At 41.4% G+C, this 22660-nt stretch overlaps 1 protein-coding gene across 2 annotated transcripts in view; it reads right to left on the reverse strand.

Annotated features, from left to right (window-relative positions):
* Positions 1-22660, reverse strand: part of PGM3 (phosphoglucomutase 3) — a 230705-nt gene that overhangs the window by 164546 nt on the left and 43499 nt on the right. For both annotated transcript variants that reach the window (XM_086926556.1, XM_086926555.1), the window contains 2 exons: positions 17554-17738; positions 4703-4770 (listed from right to left, as the gene is read on the reverse strand). In XM_086926556.1, coding sequence (XP_086782682.1) covers positions 4703-4770; positions 17554-17738 — 253 coding nt within the window. The remainder of the gene's footprint in view (positions 1-4702; positions 4771-17553; positions 17739-22660) is intronic.

The raw sequence follows: 22660 nt of genomic DNA on the forward strand, positions 1-22660 counted from the left end.
GTAAATTCCTTGACGATGTTGAATAATTCCTTGCTGTTGTGGGCGTTGTTATCTAGTCTGTCCTTGAAGGCGGCTTTTTTGGCGGTCCGGATCAGTTGGTGGTGTATGCGGGTGGCGTTTTTAAAGGCGTCCTTGGTGCTGGTGATTGGGTCTTTTTTCCAGGCCTTCTCAAGGGAGCGGCAGAGTTTCTTGGATTTCTCAAGATCATCGTTGAACCAGGAGGCCTTCTTGCTGCCTAGTTTGATTTGTCGTTTTTTCAGTGGTGCTAAGATGTCGGCGCTGTTGGATAACCATTGGATGAGGTTGGTGGCTGCTTGGTCTAGGTTTGAAGTGTGGGCTGGGGGGTTTAGAAGAAGCGATGAGGAGATCTGGTCGATGGTGATTTTGTTCCAGTTTCTTTGCAGAGTGGGTTGGGGGTGGTTGTTGGAAGTGGGCTTGTTGTAGGTGAAGTGAACGCAGCTGTGGTCAGTCCAAAGGAGAGCTGTGGTGTGGCTGAAGGAGACATGTTTGCTGGAGGTGAAGATAGGGTCGAGTGTGTGACCTGCGATGTGGGTGGGGGTGGTGACAAGTTGTTTAAGTCCGAGGTTGGCGAGATTGTCCAGAAGGGTGGTGGTGTTGCGGTCGTTGTTCTTTTCAAAGTGAAAGTTGAGGTCGCCCAAAAGGATGTAATCTTCGGAGGGGAGTGCGTGTGGAGTGATGAAGTCCGTGATGTCTTCACTAAACTTTGCGCGGGGTCCTGGTGGCCTGTAAAGGAGGGTGCCTCTGAGTGTGGTTTTGGGGTCGATGTGGATCTGGAAGTGAAGGTGTTCAGAGTTGGCGAGATTGACGTCAGAGCTGGTTGAGATGCGGATGGATTTCATATGGACGATAGCGATACCTCCTCCTGTGTGGTCGGTACGGTCCTTGCGAATGATCTTATAGTCTTCCGGGATGGCAATGGTGATGTCTGGGGCTGAGGTGGCGTTCATCCATGTTTCGGTTAGGAAGGCGACGTCCGGAGAGATGGTATCTAGTAGTTTCCAGAGGTCAATGGCGTGCCTGTGGACCGATCGGGTGTTGAGCAAGATGCATTGTAGGTGGTTGGGGTCGGATATCTGTTGTGTGATCGTAGATGAGGAGTTGTTGTTGGTGCCGTTGAATTTGCAGGAGTTGCATGAGAAGGGTCCGTGGGTGTGTCCTGGAGCGGCTTGGACGCAGTTGGGGGAGCGGCCGGGGTTAAGGGCTAGGAGGGTGGAGGCGTCGTAGGTAATGCGGGGTGGGAGGGTAAAACGAGGACCAGGGGGTCCGGCGCTGGGCGCGGTCCAGGCGCGGACGGGCGTAGACGGGCTTACCTTTGGCGCACCTTCGGCGCGGATGGGGCGCGAATGCTGCGCGTGAACGCTGCGCGAAAGAGCATCTGTCATATATGGATAGTGGAGGGGGAGGGGCGAGGGCGTAAATACTAGCATTAGAACATAAATGTATGTTGACATATACCGTAATTTAAAGAAATGTCCCCTGGTTTTTTAATTTCCCATGCTGTCCATCTGCTCAGCGGTTGGCCTATTATTCATGAAAGACAGCACGTAGAGTCACATTTAAAAGAAACACAATTTTCTGTATTTATCCACGTTTAAAAAGAAATGCAGACAGAAAACACATTCTTTTCTGTCTGAATTTATCTGTAAAAATCAGTAAAATCGGAAAACAGGGAGCCTTAATTATAATGCCCTTTCTTAGGAAGCATACAAACGTATTTCAAAGTTAAACAATTAATGAAACACGAATATGTTACAGGAAAAGCCCTATTATATTCAATTTGAAAATACATTTTGTTAAACAGTCTCTTAAGCACATCACAGTATAAGTAGGCATAGAATCGATTTCAGAGGTCAGTGTCCATTTATCAAGTAAAATAGAATTAAGCCCATAGTGGACATATATGGTAACCCGTGACATGCACTTAATTACATGAAAAATGCCTCACAATGCTTTATCCCACGCAGACAAACCAATATTTCTTAATGTTTATCAGATTCAATGGGCTTACTAACTAGGTTTACATATAGTGGGTGCAACTACCCTATATATTACATACAAGCTATACAAATGATAGTCTTTCATAAACAAATTGAAAGCAAAGGTGTGCTTATCTGATAGGCTTTAGCAGGTCCAGTCTACTAGAAAAAGAAGATTCAATCCCGTTGGAATTCTGGTTTCTAAATCAAAGATATATTTAGATTCTTTCCCAGTAGAAGAGTTTTATTTCCTCCTCTCAGTTCTTTCTTAACTTGCTTAATTACAAACTATTTGAGCATATTGCTACTACTGGAATGATATTCAGCAAAATGTTGCGAAACTGGATAGTGCTTATCATTGTTATCAATGGCCCTCATATGTTCTATTAATTATTTTCAATCGGATGAATGGTGCTTTTGATATAACGATTTTTACATGTACATTCTAAAATACAAATGACAAAGTCAGAGTTGTAATTCAGAAATGTATTTATCATTCTTTGACCATTACCATACAGAACAGAATAATGTGTTGTAACCTCACTATTTCTGGAAGCTTTACATTTCCTGCTTGGAAAAAATCCCTAGGGATCTGATTTAATAGATGGTAATGTACCAAAAATTGCATCAATCTATCTCAAAGAGATCAACTTCTTCTATACGTAATGCTAGGTGTGTCACCTTATATACCTCATTATATGTTGCCGTGAACCAGATACATTCCTCAGTTTTTGTTTTGGTCTGTGCCTTATTCTCGAGCAGTATAGATTCCCTACTTTTCTCTTTCACTCTCCTGACTGCTTTATCGAAGATCTATTTGAGGTAGTCTCTCTCTCTGAATCTGCAAATAATATTCTCGCGTTCTTCCATAACAGCGTCTTAAGTTCTATAGTTCCTACATGCACTTAAGAGTTCTCCATTGGAGATACTCCATCTCAGGGGTTCTGGGTGATCATTACTATCATGAAGAGTATTAGCTGCAGTTAGTTTCCTGAAAAGTCTTGTACAGGTTCAGATACAGGAGGTTAAGATCACACATCTAGGAAAGTGATTGTTTCTTACTCATTTTGTATATTAATTTTAAACTGTATTAACTGTTGTTCAGACTAATAACAGATTTCTCAGCTAAGCCATGCATTCCTTGCCAAATAATAAACAGATCTATATAGGTCACAGGTCACTAAGACACTGCATATTCTGAGCACTCACAGCTTATACCTCTATCATAAACAAGAACCATGGTGGTTGAAATGCGTTGAGCAGTTTGGCAATAAAATCCGGCTGTCCTGCGATCTCGCCGCCGTGGTAGGGGTAGGTGCTTACAAGCCTAGTGCCTCGAGCCAACAAGGTAACTACCTAACAGCTCAGGCCCCACAAGGACAGTCTGTGGGGACAGTCTACCAGGGATCAGGGGGCGGGAACCTACGCAGTACTCCTTCCTGCCTTGGTACTTCCACCACGCAGGTTGTATGCGAAACTTCTTTCAAATTGTTTGAATTTTCTTTCTAGTTGATGAGCTTATTTAGGTCCTGAAGAATTGCCCTAGAGGCATGAAACATGTTGACCGCACCATAGGCGAGGGTTTAATGAGGCCAAATCTCCTTACCTTTGTGCTTCGGTACCCCTCCCTTCACCAATTTTAATGAGGCAGTGAGCCACATTAATAAAGTTATCTTAGTGGACTCTACTGACCTCTTTTAACTTTCTATTCACGCTCACTACTTCACCATTTAGGCCCCTCACACACACGCATCTATTGGCCAGGAACAAAAGAACTCCACCAAAGAGTAGCACCCTGTGCTACCCGGCAGGCATTGCACCGCCAGCCTGTCGCTGGAGCAGGAGGCCAATGATGATACAAGACAATCATCAGGTAGGATGGCAATAGTCGTCCAGCCTTTTAGTTGTGTGAGGCATCCTTAGTTCCGTTAAGGGATTACCTTATTCCCTGTTGCATTACCAAACAACTTTCAGAGAGAGAGTCACTTCCTTAATCTATTACCCTTCTTTTGCGGAACTCTGTACATTCCATTGGTATCTAATAAAATTCTTTGCACAGCAGTTGCCTGAGTGAGCATCATATCTTACTTGTCTAATGTGTGAGTTTTGGATAATATTGTCAGATCCGCAGATTAACGCACTAGCTCCACAATGGTATAGAGGTCAGGAGCACTTGAAACATTGCTTAGAATATACAGTCAAAATTATTATTATATTTTGTAAAATTCTTCAAATAATTAACACAATTTAAATTCAAATATTTACTTTAAAAAAAATCAAATTTTAATAAATGTTTACTAAACACACAAAATCATTAAATATAAAAATAAATACTACAATAAAATACATACAAAATAACACTTACAAACAAAATTTTATTACAAACAAATTCTGAAAAGCTCTAGTTGAAAGCACCGCTGCCAAAATAAAAGCACTGGCACTGAAACTACCTTATGTGCGGATGTGCTTCTTATGAAAGAGCAAAATGCAGTCACTCAAAGTGAATCTATCCATTGGCTAAAGTGGGCTGACCCCTTGCCCTATGCTGTAGTAGGTGGAAACAAAATGTGAAGGACACCTCAAGAGATCAATGGATGGAGACAGCTAGCTGAAAGCCCCTTTATATAAGTATAATATACATATTTGTTTTAAGAATCAAAAGGCCTTGGCTAACACCAGACCTGAAAAAGTGACTCTCAGCCTACCTTGATATTGGCAACCCAATGCAGTAACGCCATCAGCCACAGCCTGAGCAAGTTTTTCACTACTTTGTCTGAAAAATAAAAAGGAAAATCTCTAAAAAGAACAATTCAGAAAATATAACAAAACCAAATGTAAAAAGAAGCCTTTGTCTTTGCCCCTAGGAAAGCAAAAAGTAAACAAAAAGAGACAACGGCATGGTCAGTAGGCATCACTCGTGTAAATTACTGGATTTGCAATTTTTTTTTCCATAAATGGCCTTCATGCTCGCTTGCGTATGTAAGCACGGTGAGAAGCCTGAAAGAGGGTACACACACGGAATCAATCTTTGAATGATTTATCCTTGGCTTTTAGAAAAATCATTGCAAGATGGGAATGTGTGTGGTAATGCAAATGAAGCAGTCGTCCTTGAATACTGTTTATTAAACGAAAAGAAAAACCATTTAAGGATGACCCTAATGCATGCTCACACTGTGGCCATCTTTTTTACTTTCTTTTTTAATTTATCATTTCAAAATGTCAGACGGTGATCTAGGAACAGTAAACTAAAAGAAAAGAAGTATGCCTGCTCAAAGGGGGAGAAAGCAGTTTCTTGGTAGCAGTATGCAGCTTACAACTGCTCATAAAAAGTAATAGGAACCCCCCCACCCCCCAACAAAAATAGCCAAACAGGCATGGGGGAAGAGGATCATGCTTTGGTCCAAAGGCAATTAATCAGCCCAGCAGCAGTTTGCAGCAACCAGCCCCTCACAGAAATACATTTAAAAAATAAATTTAAAAAAGCGGGAAGGACTGCTGAATAAAGTATGGGTCCGTGATTGGCGCAGCAGTACTGTGCAGCCGGCAATCCATCACACAAGCAATAGGAAAATAAAAAAATTAATGAAGCAGAAAGGAAGGAGGACGAGATGAGTGGGGGAAGCAATGGAGAAGCAGGTTGAAAAGCTGTGAGCCGAGATAAGAAAGAGGAAAGCGATGCACTCCCATGGAGTACTGAGACAATTTTATTTTTTAAATTAGCCCTCTCATGTCAGCTGTGAAAGAATACAAGTTGTCTGACCCAACTGATGTTAAGAAGCTAGAAGCCATACACCCCCTGAATCCAGCAGGGACAGTATACCCACAAATCCATGACTTGTTGCAACCTAAATCTTCAACAGCTAATGTGACCAACTAACTGCACACACTCGTACAAGACATGCTTGTCCCTGGTCTGCTCTTCAAGTTTGAGCAGTGGAGTTTCTCTCCAAGAGCATACAAAGTTAACCTATTTTACACCATAAAAGCACAACCCTTTCGTCCGGCATTTCTCATTTTCTTCAGCCGTGATTTTCAAATTTCACACAAACATGCACTGGCTTCTCCACCTTTGCTGATAATGATGGAAAAGTCATGCCTCAAGGAAACTAGGAACGATGAGGGACTTTTCGTTCAGTCCTTTGTCCTTGTTGAATATCGAGTTGCCAAGTAAAATATTTCAAGACATTGGTTGTTCGTGGGTCAATTCCCTACCATGGCTAAAGCGTCTTTTTAATCATCAGAGTTGATGCACCTTTATCTGACTATTCAGCTTCTGGTTTCAATTGTAAGAACGGGCTGACAAAGACAATAAAACACTTGTTACCTTGCTTAAGTGCTTAAAAATCTGTTTGCGCAGAAAACTGTGTTATATCCCTTTCAGAGTTGGTCTTAAGTTTTTAAATTAAGGTTTTGCAATCAAGGAGGTGTAGCCCAGGCTAGTATGTATGTTAAACTAAAGGTCACAATAGCTTAACAGTTTGCCATCTGCATGGGTCTGGACATGAACCTCGAGGAACATTGTGTCAAAAAGGTTTGAAAACAATATTGATTCCCTGAAACATTTTCTGTAGGAGAAAAAAGGTTATTGGCAGTCTTGGACCAGCAGCTGAAATGTAACGCACTGAAAGTCTGTGAGAAGCAGCCCTTGCACATGCTCTGTAACACGATAAGTACTTTTTCGTTATGTTTACAGAGATTGCCAAAAGGTTTAATTCTAGTTGTATTTATTGTTGAGCGGTTGATTGGCAAAGATTTAATAGTTGCAATTCAGTTTGTTAGTGGTACCTCTTAGCTAGACTCAAAACCAAAACTGGCATACCAAACAAAATAACTGGTCAACATTTGTTGAAAATTCCATTAGAGCTTTTGAAATGGCATGGCCACTGAACAAGAAAAACTGTTTCACGACATCTACTTGATTGAGATTTCATACAAGCTTGCCCATTTAGTTTGCTGTGGATCATCATGCCCAAATAAATTATATTAGTTGACCAGATCAATTTTCAATCCATTTATTTTCCATGTAATATCTACTTTTGTTTAGGAACAAATTTAATAAAGAAAATTCAGTTTATTGTAGTCAGCCAGATTGCGGGGTAATCTTCAGTTGGGATGGTTGATAACAAAACGAGGTAGTCTGCATGGGTTAAGCTTGCATATATTGTTATTGAGTATACAAATGATCTAGCCCAGTTTAGGTGGTGAAGTATTTTTAGTCAGGAATTTTGATAAATCTTAAATATGTAGGTAAAACAACATAGGAACCAAGATATAGCCCTGTTTGAGACCAAATGTGATCAGGTTTTTGGGTACAGGTCTGCTGTCAGATATGTTTGATAACAATGTTTAAACTATTCTGAAATAGAATCCAGACACTGACTGTAATGGGATTGTTGCATAAAATTCTGGGTTGCATTTACTGGTCCCTTTGGGTTAATAAGCCTTTATCGATCTTTTGGCTGTAGTCACTATCATTCTGAGTAAATCTGCTTGGGCTATGAGAACTAAAAGGAAAAAAGCAAATAATATTGTAAACATAGAACAATACCAGCAACAAAATAGATGATAAGAATACACCCCCCCTGACACCAGTATCACATTAATAGTGGCTGCTTTTCCAACCACGCCGAAGTTCAGCACCCACGATAGGTCTTTTGTAAAATGTTAATAACCACCTTAAATGTTGTGTGGGCTCTATGAAGTTTTTAAATAGTATTTTCCTAACACTTGCAGTTAGTTCTTCCTTGATTGTCAAATTGTATCCCACCATAAATTTAACAAGTGTTTTTCAGGAATTTCCATTTGTGCGAAACTGTGATTCGGGCAGCAAATAGGAGTTAAGAGGAGTTAGGAAAGAGACCACTGATCTGAGCGGGTCGGCTGGACATAGAGCACCCAACAAAATTAGTGGAGGGGGATGAGAAAGGACTTCTTTCCAGATGTCTAGTGCTACAGGGGTGTCAAGTCCACCAATTTTCAGACATATTTTCTAGTTAAGAGCTGCACATCCAGCAACCAGTGTAAGAGACAAAATAATGGTCCCTAATGTAGCAATGCTAATATATATATATATATATATATATATATATATATATATATATATATATATATATATATATATATATATATATATATATATATATTCACTGAAAAAACCATAGGTTTCACACCAGTTATAGTTAGGAATTAGCATCTAGAAAACCTATTAAATTCACTGAAAAAACCATAGGTTTCACACCAGTTATAGTTACCTGGAAATTTTACTGACAAAAAACCATTGAAATTCCCACGTTATAGTTAGTTGGACTCACTATAACTTGCACGTGTAATGCACTGCTGATGACATCACATATTACATCACTCATGACATGGTCAGTGACATCACTCATGACATCACTGATGACACCATCCAGTAAATGTGTCTTTCTGAAAAATAAATATGTTTTATATATGTATATGTATATGTAAAGGTGTATGGAAGAATAAATGTTTAAATAAGTGTCTAAATGGATGTTTAAAAAAAAAATTGATTGAATAACTGACTTATTAAGTGTATATTAGTGAATACATATAATAGCGAGTAATGTTTAAATATTTAAATATATGTATCAGTGTTTCACTTTGTGTATAAGTGGCTGCATGGGTTGGTGAGTACCTACATGTGTGTGTATATGGGTTATTAGATTTTTTTTGTATCTTTAGAATTGTCCGTTTGATTTGTTGGGGGTATTACTTAGCACATAGATGCATTAATGACTGACTCACTGTTTGTATGTGTTTTGAAGACATCATATGTGCCGGACTGTATGGGTGAATGAGTGTGTATATGTATGTGTTAGTAAGTGAATGACTGTCTCACTAGTGTCTTTATCAGTAACTACATATGTTTTAATCTAGTATATGTGAGTATTGATGTATATAAGTGAGTATATGTGAGAGTGAGAGATTGAAAGAGTTCTTGTTTTAATAAGTATGTGTTTCTATAAGTGATTGTTTAAGAGAGTAAGTATGTGTAAGTTTCCTTAGAAGTAAGGTGGTAGTGTGTGTATAGCTGTATATGCAAAAAAATGGATGTTCAATAGTTTATTTGCATGTATGAGTATGTGTGTGAGCAACTTTTGGAAGACTGTCGGTGTGTTAACAGATGTAAAGGTGACTCACTACATATGATAAGTGAGTATATGTATAAATGACTATATAGAACTGTTAGTGAATGAGTGGATGTGTATATTACTGAATTGGTTGTTGTAACTGGTATAGGTATCTCCACTTTTTTGTAAATGTTAGTTTCTATTTTTGAATATGTCTTTCAAGGGTTACTTTACAGTGAAAAAAGGTCAGGTACTCTGTCACAAGGATGGTGTCATCAGTGATGTCATGAGTGATGTCACTGACCAGGTCATGAGTGATGTAATATGTGATGTCATCAGCAGTGCATTACACGCGCAAATTATAGTGAGTCCAACTAACTATAACGTGGGAATTTCAATGGTTTTATGTTAGTAAAATTTCCAGGTAACTATAACTGGTGTGAAACCTATGGTTTTTTCAGTGAATTTAATAGGTTTTTTAAATGCTAATTCCTAACTATAACTGGTGTGAACCTATGGTTTTATCAGTGAATTTCATAGGTTTTTTAAATGTTAATTCCCAACTATAAGTCTCAGTTTATAAGTAAGACTGTTAGCGCTCTAGTTGTTCTAGTTGTTGTTGTTGTGACATTCTGATATTCATCATTCATTAGATGGTCAGTGACATCACTGATGACATCTCAAATGACATCACTGATGACATCACTGATGACATCATCCAGTGAATGTGGTTTGGTTCTTTTTTTAAGTATGCTTTTTTATATAGCAATTTGCATTGTAGAATGAGTGGAAATATAAAAGTAAATATTTTCATGGAGGATTTCGTAGCAGTGTAATTGACTGTTTACTTTAAAAATGTTTAGTGTCTCACTATATATAGTGGATAGTGACAAAACTGTGTGAATATCTGTATCACTTTTATAGTTGTTGTGAAAACTAGTTCTCTAGTTGGTTACTAGGTATGTAAAAGTGTATTTTAATTATTGATTAGTTAAGTGAGTATTTGTATGGTTGAGTGAATGTGTATGTGGTTCCGTTGGGGTGTGTGGGTGCCCAAAGATGTTTGAGTAGTTGATTCAGTAGAAATATGAATTTAAAATTACATTTTTTAACAGTTGTTTCCTTGATTGAATATTTGTATGAGTGTGCTGATGAGTAAATAAGTATACATAAGACTGAATGATTATGTAAGTCACTATATGCATAAGTGTATACTTGCATTAATGATTTTATAATACAGTAAGTCTATTTATGAAGTGGTGTTTTTCTAAGTGCGCATCTAAGTAAGTTGTAATAATGATTGAATAATACAGTAGTCTAACTTACTATCTAAAAAAATATATGAAGTAGTGTTTATGTAAGTATGTATTTAAGTAAGTATGTAAGAGTGAATAATTGTTAGCATAAGTAAGTAGAATAACTTCAAATGTGAATAGGTTGTATGTTGGTGTGTAATATCGATATAGGTGTATAACTATTTTTGATAGTGTTCTATTGTTCATTGTCAGCATGTATAAGTGAATCTACAGGTAAGTGATTAGATGTGTGTATACATCTGGGAATTTCTAAGTAGCTTTTTAGATACTTGTATTGCTGTATCAATGAAGTTTAAAATTCAAAAGGTGTATGTGAAGGTCACGTGGATGATGTCATCAGTGATATCATTTGAGATGTCATCAGTGATGTCACTGACCATCTAATGAATGATATAATATGTGACGTCTTCAGCAGTGCATTGCGGGTGCGCGATATATATAGTTAGTACAACTAACTATATATGCGAATTTCATTGGTTTTGTATGTGTTAAATATCAATTTTCATGGTTTTGTAAATGCTAATTCCTAACTATATATGGTCTATAACCTATGGTTATTTCAGTGAATTTGTAAGGTTTTTTAAATGCTAATTCCTAACTATATATGGGCTGAAACCTATGGTTTTTTCAGTGAATTTCAATGGTTTTTTAATAGCAAACATCTTTAGCTCTAAAATATATTCCTCTTTATAAAGAATACTATATTTTATATGTGTGTTATGCTATTTTTTATGTATTATATTTATAATATATATTTTTTTTTAGTTTTTACCATGGTACGCTCCCGGTGCGCGCACCGGAAAGCGCCCCGGGGAGCGCTCCGGGAAGCGCACTGGTACGCGCCATTGCTGCGGCGTGACGCGTAAGCGCGACGAATCGCGTAGCGGCGTGACACACGTAAGCGCTCCGGAGCGCGACCCGAAGCGCGCTGCGGAGCGCGAACCGGAGCGCGACCCGGAGCGCGTAGCGTAAGCGCGTCGGATCATGTGACCTGAAAATAACACTTTTCATTGGTTCCTAATATTTTTTTTCCAAATGAGGAAAGCCCCTACCTTTTTTCCTCATTCTTACTTTCTTCTTTGAGAGAGCAAGAGCTATTTCTTTGTGAGAGACCAATAATGGCTACTCTACTTGCTGCTGCTGGTGCTCCAACACCACCACCACCACCACCACCAAAAGGACCACCACCACCTCTGCTTTTTGGTGGTGAGCAGGACGAAGAGGAGGAAGAGGAGCAGGAGGAGCAGGAGAGACAGTTCCTACCAGAGGAACCCCACCCATCTCGTGTAAAGGAGCACTACATTTGGCAATTCTTTAAGTTTCCTGCAGGACTGAAGAAAGTTAATGCCCATAAAGTAACATGTCTAATTTGCAGCAACATCCTTTCACGTGGCAATCCTGCTAAAAAATATAGTTTTGGCAACCACACCATGATTCGCCACATGGAGAGGTGGTACCCAAATAATTTGGCCCAAGCACAGGTGAGAGCTATGGCTGAAAACCCACAGACCCCTCAGCCTAGCACCTCAAGTGCGGAATCATCTTTTGCAGCACCAAAGGGCGCCAAATGGTGCCCAACATCCAAAGCAAATTCTCAGACTTCAAAATAGTTTGTATTTATTGTGCGGCTACTATTGCTTATGGTGAAAAAAGTATCACCTTAATTAACAGAGCAGAAGAAAACCACAAGTGCTCTCACAAACGAAAGCAATGATTCTTTATTGGGTTTTTTTTGCTCCTGTTGAGCCATTTTCAAATCCTTCTGTTTTTTTCGAAGTACTAAAAAAACAAAAAAATATATAAAATTGTTTTGAAAAACCAAAAAAAGTAAAAAATGGTCTAAAAAAAAAAAAATATATAAAACAACAAAAACAATTTAAAAAAATTATTTTCAGAACTACCTCCCATTTATATAAAATGACTTAAATTTTTAAACTCTGCCATTCTCTTTTCTCTTCGGTGCGCTCCCCGGTACGCGTACCGGGGCGCGCACTGAGAGTGCAACCAAAAAAAAAAAAGGAGAGAGCATAAGGGAAGGACACAGAGAGAGTAATGATAAAAGAAATACAGCTAGAGGGATGTTCTATACAAGTCTCTATCTAGGTTTTGTAAATGCAAATTCTATTAGCGAATAACGTTTTTATATGTTAATATCCTTCTGGTACCACCTGAGCAGCCATCTCATTTCTCAGTAGAACTGAAGCACAAGAGAGCACAAAACAAGAGTGGAAAACGCAAAAAGGGGGCAGGGTAGAGACCCCCTTACTCCCTAGCCCTTCTCAGGTTGTCCCAGAAGGACTACCAAGGCCAAAAAAAAAAGAAAACATTTTATTTTCTAATGAAATTGCTGGGTGCATGTACGGTACGTACGCGGACCTGTATGCGTACCGTGCGCGCACCCCGTGATTTTTTCGTTTTTTCTTTTTTTACCGGTAAGTGCTCCCCAAAAAAATGTGGGAAATAAAATTACATAAAAACAACTGGACAGACTTTCACCAAATATAGAATAGACCCTACTACATACCAGTCCCTACCATTATCCCACATTTGATGGTATTCCATTGAGCCATTTGGGCTGTAGCCCTGTCTAAATATCCTGAGGTAAATTACATGACAAAAACACATATGAAAGTGTTAGAATTTTCAACCAATTAAAATGTTACTTTCATATCCTACTTTTTTTTCATGACATTTGATTTGTTATGCACATGAATATAAATTAAAAATGAGAGGGAAAACACGGCCATTTTGACTACAACTACCTGAGATACATCTTTTAAAACATTTCCTCATTTATCTTCATCACCTTTCTATAAGGTAAGTTATAAATTTGTGAAGGGGCACTTTAAGTTCATTTGTAAAAACGTTTTCTGACAGTTATTTAATGTCCCTCTGTTATAATTACAGATTCAGATAGGCTTCTCTATTATAGTTATAGATTAAATTAGGCTTCTCTGTTATATTATAATTATATTAGGCTTCTTCACATACACTTTTTTATATTTCTACTTCCTACTACATCCAATTTATAAAAAAAGGCTACATTTTTTGAAAAGTCTGTCATTCTTTTTTCCTCATGGTACCCTCCCCGGTGCGCTCCCCGGTGCGCGTACCGGGCGCTTCCCCCGCGAAAAATAAAACAAATATATATTTTTTTTGCCCAGCGGGAACCTTTTATAGCCCCCATATCAAACCTAGGGGGACAGGGGGGGTCTACCCTGCCCCCTTATGGTCATTTCCCCCTTTGTTTTGGCCACCTCTTGTGTCTCGATTCTACCGAGACACAAGATGGCGGCCGCTCCGGACTGTTTCGAATGTTTACAGACACCCGGGAGCCAATCAGCTTTCCGTGCGCAAGTCGCGTGGCGGGCCCGGTGCGCGTACCGGGGTGCTGCCATAGATATATATATTTTTTTGAACCTAAATTACTCAAAATCCACTGGAGCACATATCTTGAGACATAGCAAAGGCACATCGGGCTACCAGTCCCTACAATTTTGCCAAGTTTGGTGCAAATCCATTCAGCCGTTCGGGCTAAAAGTGAGTTCGACCGCCCTATGGAAATTAACATGGGGAAAATAAGTTTTGGGACCCCCCTTTTATCTCGGACCCCGCTTGACGAATCCTCCCCAAACTTTCAGGGAAGGACCGGAGCTCAACGAGGCAAATTTGAGGAAATTTTCAGGCAGATTCGTCAACTGGCGCCAAAGTTATTTCAAATAGAATTTTGAGATTTTGCATTGAAAAAAATCCTAACTATAACTACCTACTGGCGACTGCCAGTAGGATATATATATATATATATAGATATATATATATATATATATATATGCATATACACACGCACACACACACAACACATACACTGACACACACCCAGGTGTATAGATGAAAGAATGGGTGCATGAGTGTCTGTATTGATGATTCAGTGACTGACTATAAGTGAGTGATTACAAGTGTTGCTGTGAATGTATGGGAGAGTGACCAATATGTGTGAATGTCTTGTCTGAATCAGTCTGTCAGTTGGTGTGTATGTGGCTGCATGGGTTGGTGTGTGTCTATATGGATTATTGGTTGTTTGTCAGAGTACCTGTACGGGTGCCTGAGTGACTGTGTGGGTCGGTGGTGGGGTGTGCAACACCCTGCATGGATGTGTGAGTGGGTGATTCACTACATGTATGAGTTCATGAGTGTATCTGAGAGGGGCTGTATGGGTGAGTGAGTGTGCGCATGGCTGTGTCGTTGAATGAATGGATATCTCAGTGGTGTATGGGTGAGTAACTGCATATGTGTAAGGCAGTATATGTGAGTGTTGGGAGTATATAAGTGACTGTATGCGAGAGTGAGTTATTGTGAAAGTGGCTGTATGGACGAGTGTGTGCTTGTGTTAGGGATTGTATAGGAGTAAGTGTGTGTTAGTATCTGTATTAATAAGTGAGGTGGTGTGTGTATATAACTGTATAGGTGAGTAAATCGCAGTGTAAATGACTCCGGGTGAGTGACTAGGTGTGTGAGTAACTATGGGTGAGTGGCGGTGTGCAGTCTCTGAATAGGTGTATGCGTGCGTATATCAGTAACTGTAAGTGAATGCGTGTATGAGTGGCTGTATGGATGAGTGAGTAGATGTGTGTATAGACCTATGAATCAGTGAGTGGGTATGTACTAACTGGTATTGGTGTGTATATCGTTTCGAGAATGGTAGTCTGTATTTTAGAGAGGGTGTATGAAAGGTTATATTAGGGTCAAAGTAGGTGCATCAGAGATTATGTGGATGATGTCTTCAGTGATGTCATTTGAGATGGCAGTGATGTCATCAGTAATATTACTGACCATGTCATGAGTGGTGTAGTATATGATGTCATCAGCAGTGCATTCTAGTTCGCTAAGCTAACTATAACGGCTGAATTTCACAGGTTTTGTAGGAGTTAAATGTCAGCCTAACTATAAAGTTACTGTAACCTGAGTTTTTTTCTGTGAATTTCTAAGGTTTTTTTAAAGCTAGTGTTCAACTATAAAATCCCTGAAACCGGAGTTTCTTTCAGTGCATTGCTAATGTCTTTTTAAATGCTAATTTCTAACTATAACGTCTATGAAACCTGTGTTTTTTCAGTGAATTTCTAAGGTTTTTGAATTAGCAGTCACGTTTGCAGAGTGATGGAGAAAATGGGCAGGGCCTCCAACCAGCTCTCAGGAATTACGCTGCGCAGGACTTACAGGAGGTACCAGAGGGCCTCTTGGCCCCCAAGGTCCCTCTGGAGTAAAGTGGACTTCATCCCCCAACCAGTAGTAGATTGCTGAGAGGTTGTTACAGGCCACGCCCCCTTTTTTCAACGACTCTGCAAATGCGCCTCCCGGCGCGCACTTGGTTGGGGATGAAGTCCCCTTGCCTCTCGTGGGTCCCTGGGGGCCAACTAGCCCTCCTGTTAGGTCTAGTAAGCCCCACACAGCTGGATTGCTGAGAGGTGGTCAGAGGCCATGCCCCCTTTCTCTACCACAATGCAAACGCGCTTCCTGACTGCTGCTTCGGGAATGAAGTCCACTTTAGTCCTGATGCCCTCAGGATGCAAAGGGACCTCATCACCCCACCAACAGTGCACTGAGAGGCGCAAGTGGTGGGAAAAGGGGCATGGCCTCCAACCACCTCGCAGCAATTGCATTGTATGGGGCTTACTGGAGGTAACAGGTGGGCTAATTGGCCCCTAAGGACTTTCAGCAGCGAAGGGGAATTCCTCCCTCAACCCAGAGCACGCCAGGAGGCGTTTCCAGAGTAGTGCAGAGAGGGGACGGGCCTAGGGAGAGTTGCCAGCTACCTTTTTTTTCTATTTGAGGAGGGGGGCTGTGTGGTCCCTTCACTTGATCCTTTTTGGGTCCTATACAACCATTGAAGAACCAATAACATGTGAGGATAATTAATTGTAACTATCAGCTTGACTATAAATCAAACTATGTCAAGTCTAACTGCTTTGTTCAGTCAATTCATTATTATTATTCAAAGTTGAATTAAAGATGCGGATCAATAAATCTTTTCAGTTTATGTTCCTGCTACAACTGCTCCATTATAAATACATGTTCGTAATACAAAAATGTGTGTTCATATCCATGAAATTCATGCATTTCTTAAATCAATTACAGAGAAAAAAATGTATGCACGTACACAGTCAATTAAATAGTGGCAGGTATGCAGGTCTCTGCTAGAAAAAAGAAAGCGAAGGCAGCGCCTAGGGGACATCTGGAGGAATAGATTCGCTGGGTAGGTAAGTTTGCAGAGAAGTGAGAGTAGACGCCTATGTGAGACAGCCTATGATGCATATGCTGCGAGGAGAGATCAGAGGTATAATTAAAGATGCATATTATTGTACACAAACAAAAACTTCAATGAAATAAAAAACAAATCTGGAGATAGTATTAGAATGACTACGAGGCGATGGCAGACTGTGTGAGACAGGTGTTTGGGTCATGTCATGTGCAGCTGCAGGCAACTCATATGTAAAAGCAGTGAACATTCAAGAGGATCTAAACTTGACACAGGTGCTTTTTAGTCAACAGGTCTATGGCTAGTGGTCTGTATTTGGGAGGTCTGGGAGGTACATTCACCGGAAAGAAATCCCAGAATAAGATAGATAAACTTTTATTTGGAGGGAAGACAACACTCTTGAGGCGATCCCATTGGCATCCAAAGACTGAACTGTCATGAAAAGTCAGACCTGGGTTAAGCAAGGTTTGGAGGAGGAGTGATGCTCTTAGTTGTGAAAGTCCTCCACAGATGCAGCCAGCAAAGGGAAGTGAAGAGTAAAAATAGTATGCGGGGTTTAAAGGGCAATCAGGAACTGCTGCACATTTCTCACTTCTGACCTAAAAAGAATCCCCTCTAGACTACCGTTGTACGTGCAAGGATACAATAGGATCATGTGATTTAATTATTTCCTTGAACGTATGACGATAGGCTAGAAGGGATACTTTTTAGGTCAGAAGTAGTCACATAGGGAGGACTTATTCCTCTATTCCTGGTCAAAGTGTCTCTTTACCCTTTTGGTACCGTAGAATTCCCCTGTATCTCCAGACATTTATGTTTCGAGTGCACATTTCTCACACCTTAAGGGTGCTATGAGCAGCAGTGCAAACAGGAAGGAAATGCACTCACACACCTACCTTGTATCTCGCCCAATAGCAACAAATGCATTTTGGTTCACATCCACTGATTCTTTCTTAACAATGTCCGCCAACACGCTTGACATTTCATTCTCCTCTGCATTTGCTAAACACGTTGCATACTCTTCCCATGCAGGGGCAAGCATTTCACCCATGGGATCAACCAGCTTCACACCATTATCTTCCTGCAAGAGAAAATAAACGTTAGTGCATGTACATGTTCGTAGTAAAATTATACTTCTACAGTTGCGTGATGTGGAGAGCAAGCCACTAAGAGATTAGCTCTGGCAAATGTACTGCAGGGAGTATGGTACTCAGACAGAAATTGGTGCAAACAAAATGTTCCCATTGTGAGCTTACAACTTGACTGGTGAAGACTTATCTAGAGTGAAAGCATTATATCAGTTGGTTGAAGTTCAGCCCTAATATCTCATCTCAAGAAATAGTGCCTCCCTGTGAGATTTTGGATCCTACTCAACGTGGATCAAATGATGTAAAAAGCACTGCACAGGTTCATTTCGCTAGGAATGGACAATCTTTATTAGGTTGGCCCCACCAAGAGGAGATGGGCATAAGACATCATCTAAGAGCGGAACCTCCTGTTTACATTGTCAAAAACAGTTGTAAGAATGAAGGAAAGTTGGAAAGTTGTGAGATGAGCACGTTCATCAAAGGGTTAGAGATACAATCTCCTAATGTTTTCAGCGATAAACCTTCAGAATTCAGAGGGTTTAAGCACAGTATTAAGTGGTGGGAGGATACTCTGCCCATGAGGCATAGAGTAAGGAATCTAATACTTACCAATAGGGATAAGTTAAGTTAAAGGTACTGCTGAAAAATGTATGCGAGAAAAACAATTGAACCAGTGGAGTCTTCTCCTTGGGTTTCTCCAGTCGTTAATTCAGTTAAATCTTCAGGAGAATTGAGGCTATGTGTGGACTTGCGCAGCCTCAATAGCGCGATATGGGTGGTTGCTCACCCTCTCCCTCATCTTTATGAGATGGTTTCTAACTTGGCTGGAGCATGTGTGTTTTCATGTATAGATTTGGCTAGTGCACACCACCAAGTTTGTCTGGAATAGAGTTCTAAAGATCTAACTTCTTTTTAGGTCGAGCCTAGACGAAAGCAAAGCGAAGCTTTGCTGTCTAGGTCGACAACTTATGTCGCCACTTTCAGGGGAATGTGGACAGCAGACTGTCACGAGCGAGCGTCTCCTGCCGGAGATTCTACCTCGTGAGCGCGCACGTCGCTGTGCCTCATTTTGCCATTCCCAAACCAAGCCACACTCACGCATGCGCACATACACACACTGCATACACACACACACACACACGCACCCCCCTTAAACAGACACACGATGCATACACACACGCACCCCCCTTAAACAGACACACGCACGCACAGACACACTCAAACAGACACACGCGCGTACACCCCCACCCTCAACCCCGCTCACCGGGCTCCTCTCCCCTTACGCATGTGAAGGCACTGTGCTAGAAGGTGCCTGTCTGAAATCACCGCCGCCTCCCACAGCGGCATTGTATGTCAATTATAAGTTGCCTCCCCGTAAACACCGCCGCAGCCCGGGAACTTCGGTAGCCTCACAAATCCCGAGCGCAGCTCCTCTGACGTCAGACGAGGAGCCGCGCTGGGATTGGTGCCGGTGGGGCCGTTGCCTGGCAACGGAAGTGTCGTCTACGCCGGGCGGGAGGGGCTTCTTTGCGTAACACATTACATCTCCCCGTGCTTACAAGAAAATAAATATTTCCTTGTTTTTATTGCTACTCAGGCGCATTGAAAGTTAGTCGCCAGTGAGCAGAACGGCCATCACGGCTTGGAAGCACTGAATTCCCTTTTTGCTCGCATATTTTCCTAGGGCACTTCTGTGTCCTATTTCACGCCTTCCGCCTTCTTTCCTTCTCCCCCACCCCCGGTTCCTCTTTGCCCCCCTCCCGCCCCCCACAAAAACTGAAACAGGAAGCGGCGCCGCGGAGCTCTCGTGGAATTGAATAGGAGGAAGTGAGCACGTTTCGGCAGAGAGGATCTGGCAGAAGTCAGCTGGAGAGGGGACAGGCCGGAGCCCTCAGCCGAGGCTGCGAGGGGCGGACCGGCCGTGCATGGGGGCTGGGGTCCGTTCATGGACTGCGCGCCCAGAGGCGACGCGCGCCATGGAGGCGCTTTACCAGGGCACAGCGCGGCGGGGTCCGCCTGCGGGGGCTCGCCCAGTGATGCTTTGGGGTGCCGGTGATGTCCCTGGAGGAGATCTGAGGTTTGGAAACACAGTCTTTATTTCCGGCTTTGGCTGGTCTGATGCCTTCTGGTGAGACGGGGTTATCCTGCGCCCGGCTTTGTGGGGACACAACTGAGTGGAAACAGAGGGTGTGTTTCTGTGGACTGCACAGGATGGGGGAGAGCGATGCTTGGAGCTGCCAGTGCTTGGTGCCAGGTACCCTGCCTGTGCTCGCCGACTCTTCTTGGGCTCCATAGAGCGGGTTCAAGAAACACAGATCCGCGGCTTTACCCCACGGTAATATCGCGTCAGTTCTCTTTAAGCGGTGACACTTCGAGGCGCTGCATCTTTGCGCCTCTAGGCCCTCTGCTGCTGGGTGGCCAGGCGCCAGCTATCGATCCTTTCACATGCAGGCTCCGCTTCAGATCCTGGATCCGCGTGCATTCCGTCCAGTGCTTTCCACGTGCTTCGAGGCGCTGCGTCTATCTGTGAACTGTAGCATCCGACTGGTCGCCGGTGTCTGGTTTGTTTCCAGGTACACAGTGGGGGGCTGGGGTCCGGATTCCTGTCTCCGGGACAGGCTGGGACGCGGTAATAGGCAGGCGGGAGTCTTCCGTCCATGCTGCCCTGCAGACCCAGTGCCCTTCTCTGCCAATAGAGCCGCGGGTGGCACCGAGGCAGACATCCCAGAGGCCTTGCCAGGGTGGGGGTTTATAGTACCACAAGACCAGTGGGGTTTGGGCACACCTATAGTGTCAGATCTTTCCCCTTTTACACATTTAAGGAATAGTTAAGCGTATAGCATTAAACGCCTTTATGGTGACTTAATTAAACGAATGCCAAATCCTTTTCGGTTATGATAGACGGGGGTTGTTTATAGCACTCCGAATGAAATTTGACTCGTTGCATCTGTGCCTTCTTCCTGTAAAGTGCAATTTAATATATTTCAATAATTACTTTAATTGAATAGTCATATAGCCAAGTGTTACCAATTACAAGTGGGTGAATTGATATGGGATGATCCTCTTTGTAAGGTTTCATCCTCCCCATAGTTCAAATGAGTATTTATGTAGTGCCATGATTAAACATTTCACAATATTCCTTCAGCTCCATTTCAGACCTCACAATCATGGTTTGAGCTATGTCGTTTACAGGCTTCGTAATCATTGCAAACCTCGTTATTGTTCATTTAACCATATTGTTTATTTCACAGTAATTAAGATGCATTGTTTTAAGATCTACATTTTATGTAACCACCCCCCGTTGTTTGCGAATTGCGCAGGTGTTTCCCGATCTCGGATTATTAATCAGTCCCATTGTTTGCTAATTTCACTGGTGTTTATCGTCTCTGATTATTCATCAGTCCCATTGTTTGCTAATTTCACCGGTGTTGCATTACAAATGCTATAGGTGTCACATTTGCAAAAGTTATAACTATTGGCATTGTAAATGACAAAGCTATTAATTTCGCTATTTTCAAAAATCAAAACATAAATAAAAAATGTGTCATATACAATACCAATAGCTCAAACTTTCCTAATGCGAGACATATTGCATTGCAAATGCTTGTTTTACTCTGGAGGGTCTTTTCAGATTCTGCATGATGCCTTTTGGTTTGGCCAGAGCTACTTCAGTTTTTCAAAGGCTGATGAAAGACTTTGGAGGGTATTGGTGGGGCATTTGCTTTCCAAGATGACATCTTGGTATTTGGTAAAAATGAAGAGGATCATGATAATAGTTTGAGGAGCGTACTATCACATTATCTAAGGGTGGACAAATGTTAATATGAGAAACAAGAAGACGAATATTTACGACATTCCATTAGTGATGCAGGAATCAAACCTAAACATAGCAATGTAGAGAATATTATAAAGGCGCCCATTCCTAATTCAAAGGAACAACTAGCGATAATTTTAGGTCTCACAGAGTTTTTCTCTAAGTTTATTCCCAAATTTGCTTCCAAAGTAGATCCTTTTAGGGGTCTTTTAAAAACAATTAGAAATTTGTATGAACAGAAGCGATTAGTGCTCTCAAGGAAATGAATGTGGGAGCTCCTTGTCTTAAACCATTTGTTATTGGGAAGGAATGCATTGTGATGATTTATGCGAGTAGCTACGTTTGGGAGGAGTATTGATACAATGTGATCAAGGGAATAATGGATTGTGGTGTATGAGTCTTGGGCGCTGCACAACGCTGAGAAAAACTATTAGTCATTGAAAGGGTTGTTGGCGTGTGTTTGGGGTCCAGAGCATTTCAGGAGTTTTCGTTGGGGGACAAGGTTTGTTTTTTAGACCGATCACGAGCCCCTAGTGCACCGAATGGCACCTGATGGAGGACCTACAATGTCAGCAAAGATGGCTAGATTAGCCTATAGGTTACAAAGTTTCCAGTATTGTATCGAGTATGTTCCAGGGAAATGTAGCGTGCATGCGGACTGCCTGTCCAGACTTCCACTTCCGTATGAGGAGCAGTCCGTGACTGATATAGACTTATCTTGAGCTCTGTGAATTAATATTTTCTCTCTCTTTAGTTTAATATGTTTGCATACAAGTGTATATGTCCTCTTGCCCGTTGGCAATTAGGCCTGGGGTGGGGGGTTTGGCTTATTTTGTACCACAAAGTGCCAGTCCATAATATATATGTCGGCGTGCTGTGCTAGGATGCAGAATTGTCCTCTACGCTCTAAAATTGTGATGCACAAGGGGAATGTATCTCTACTGTCTCTCTTTTTTACTGTTGCAGATGCAAGGGAATAACTACTTACTGTTGACCTGGAATGTGTGAGGCCTCGCCGGTTGTGTTAAGCGGCATAAAGTTTACCAATACTTATGTAGACACAAAATTGGCATAGCTTTACTTCAGGAGACTTATCTAACA

This window comes from Lissotriton vulgaris, chromosome 6 (genome assembly GCF_964263255.1).
Source record: "Lissotriton vulgaris chromosome 6, aLisVul1.2, whole genome shotgun sequence".
Classification (NCBI taxonomy): domain Eukaryota; kingdom Metazoa; phylum Chordata; class Amphibia; order Caudata; family Salamandridae; genus Lissotriton; species Lissotriton vulgaris.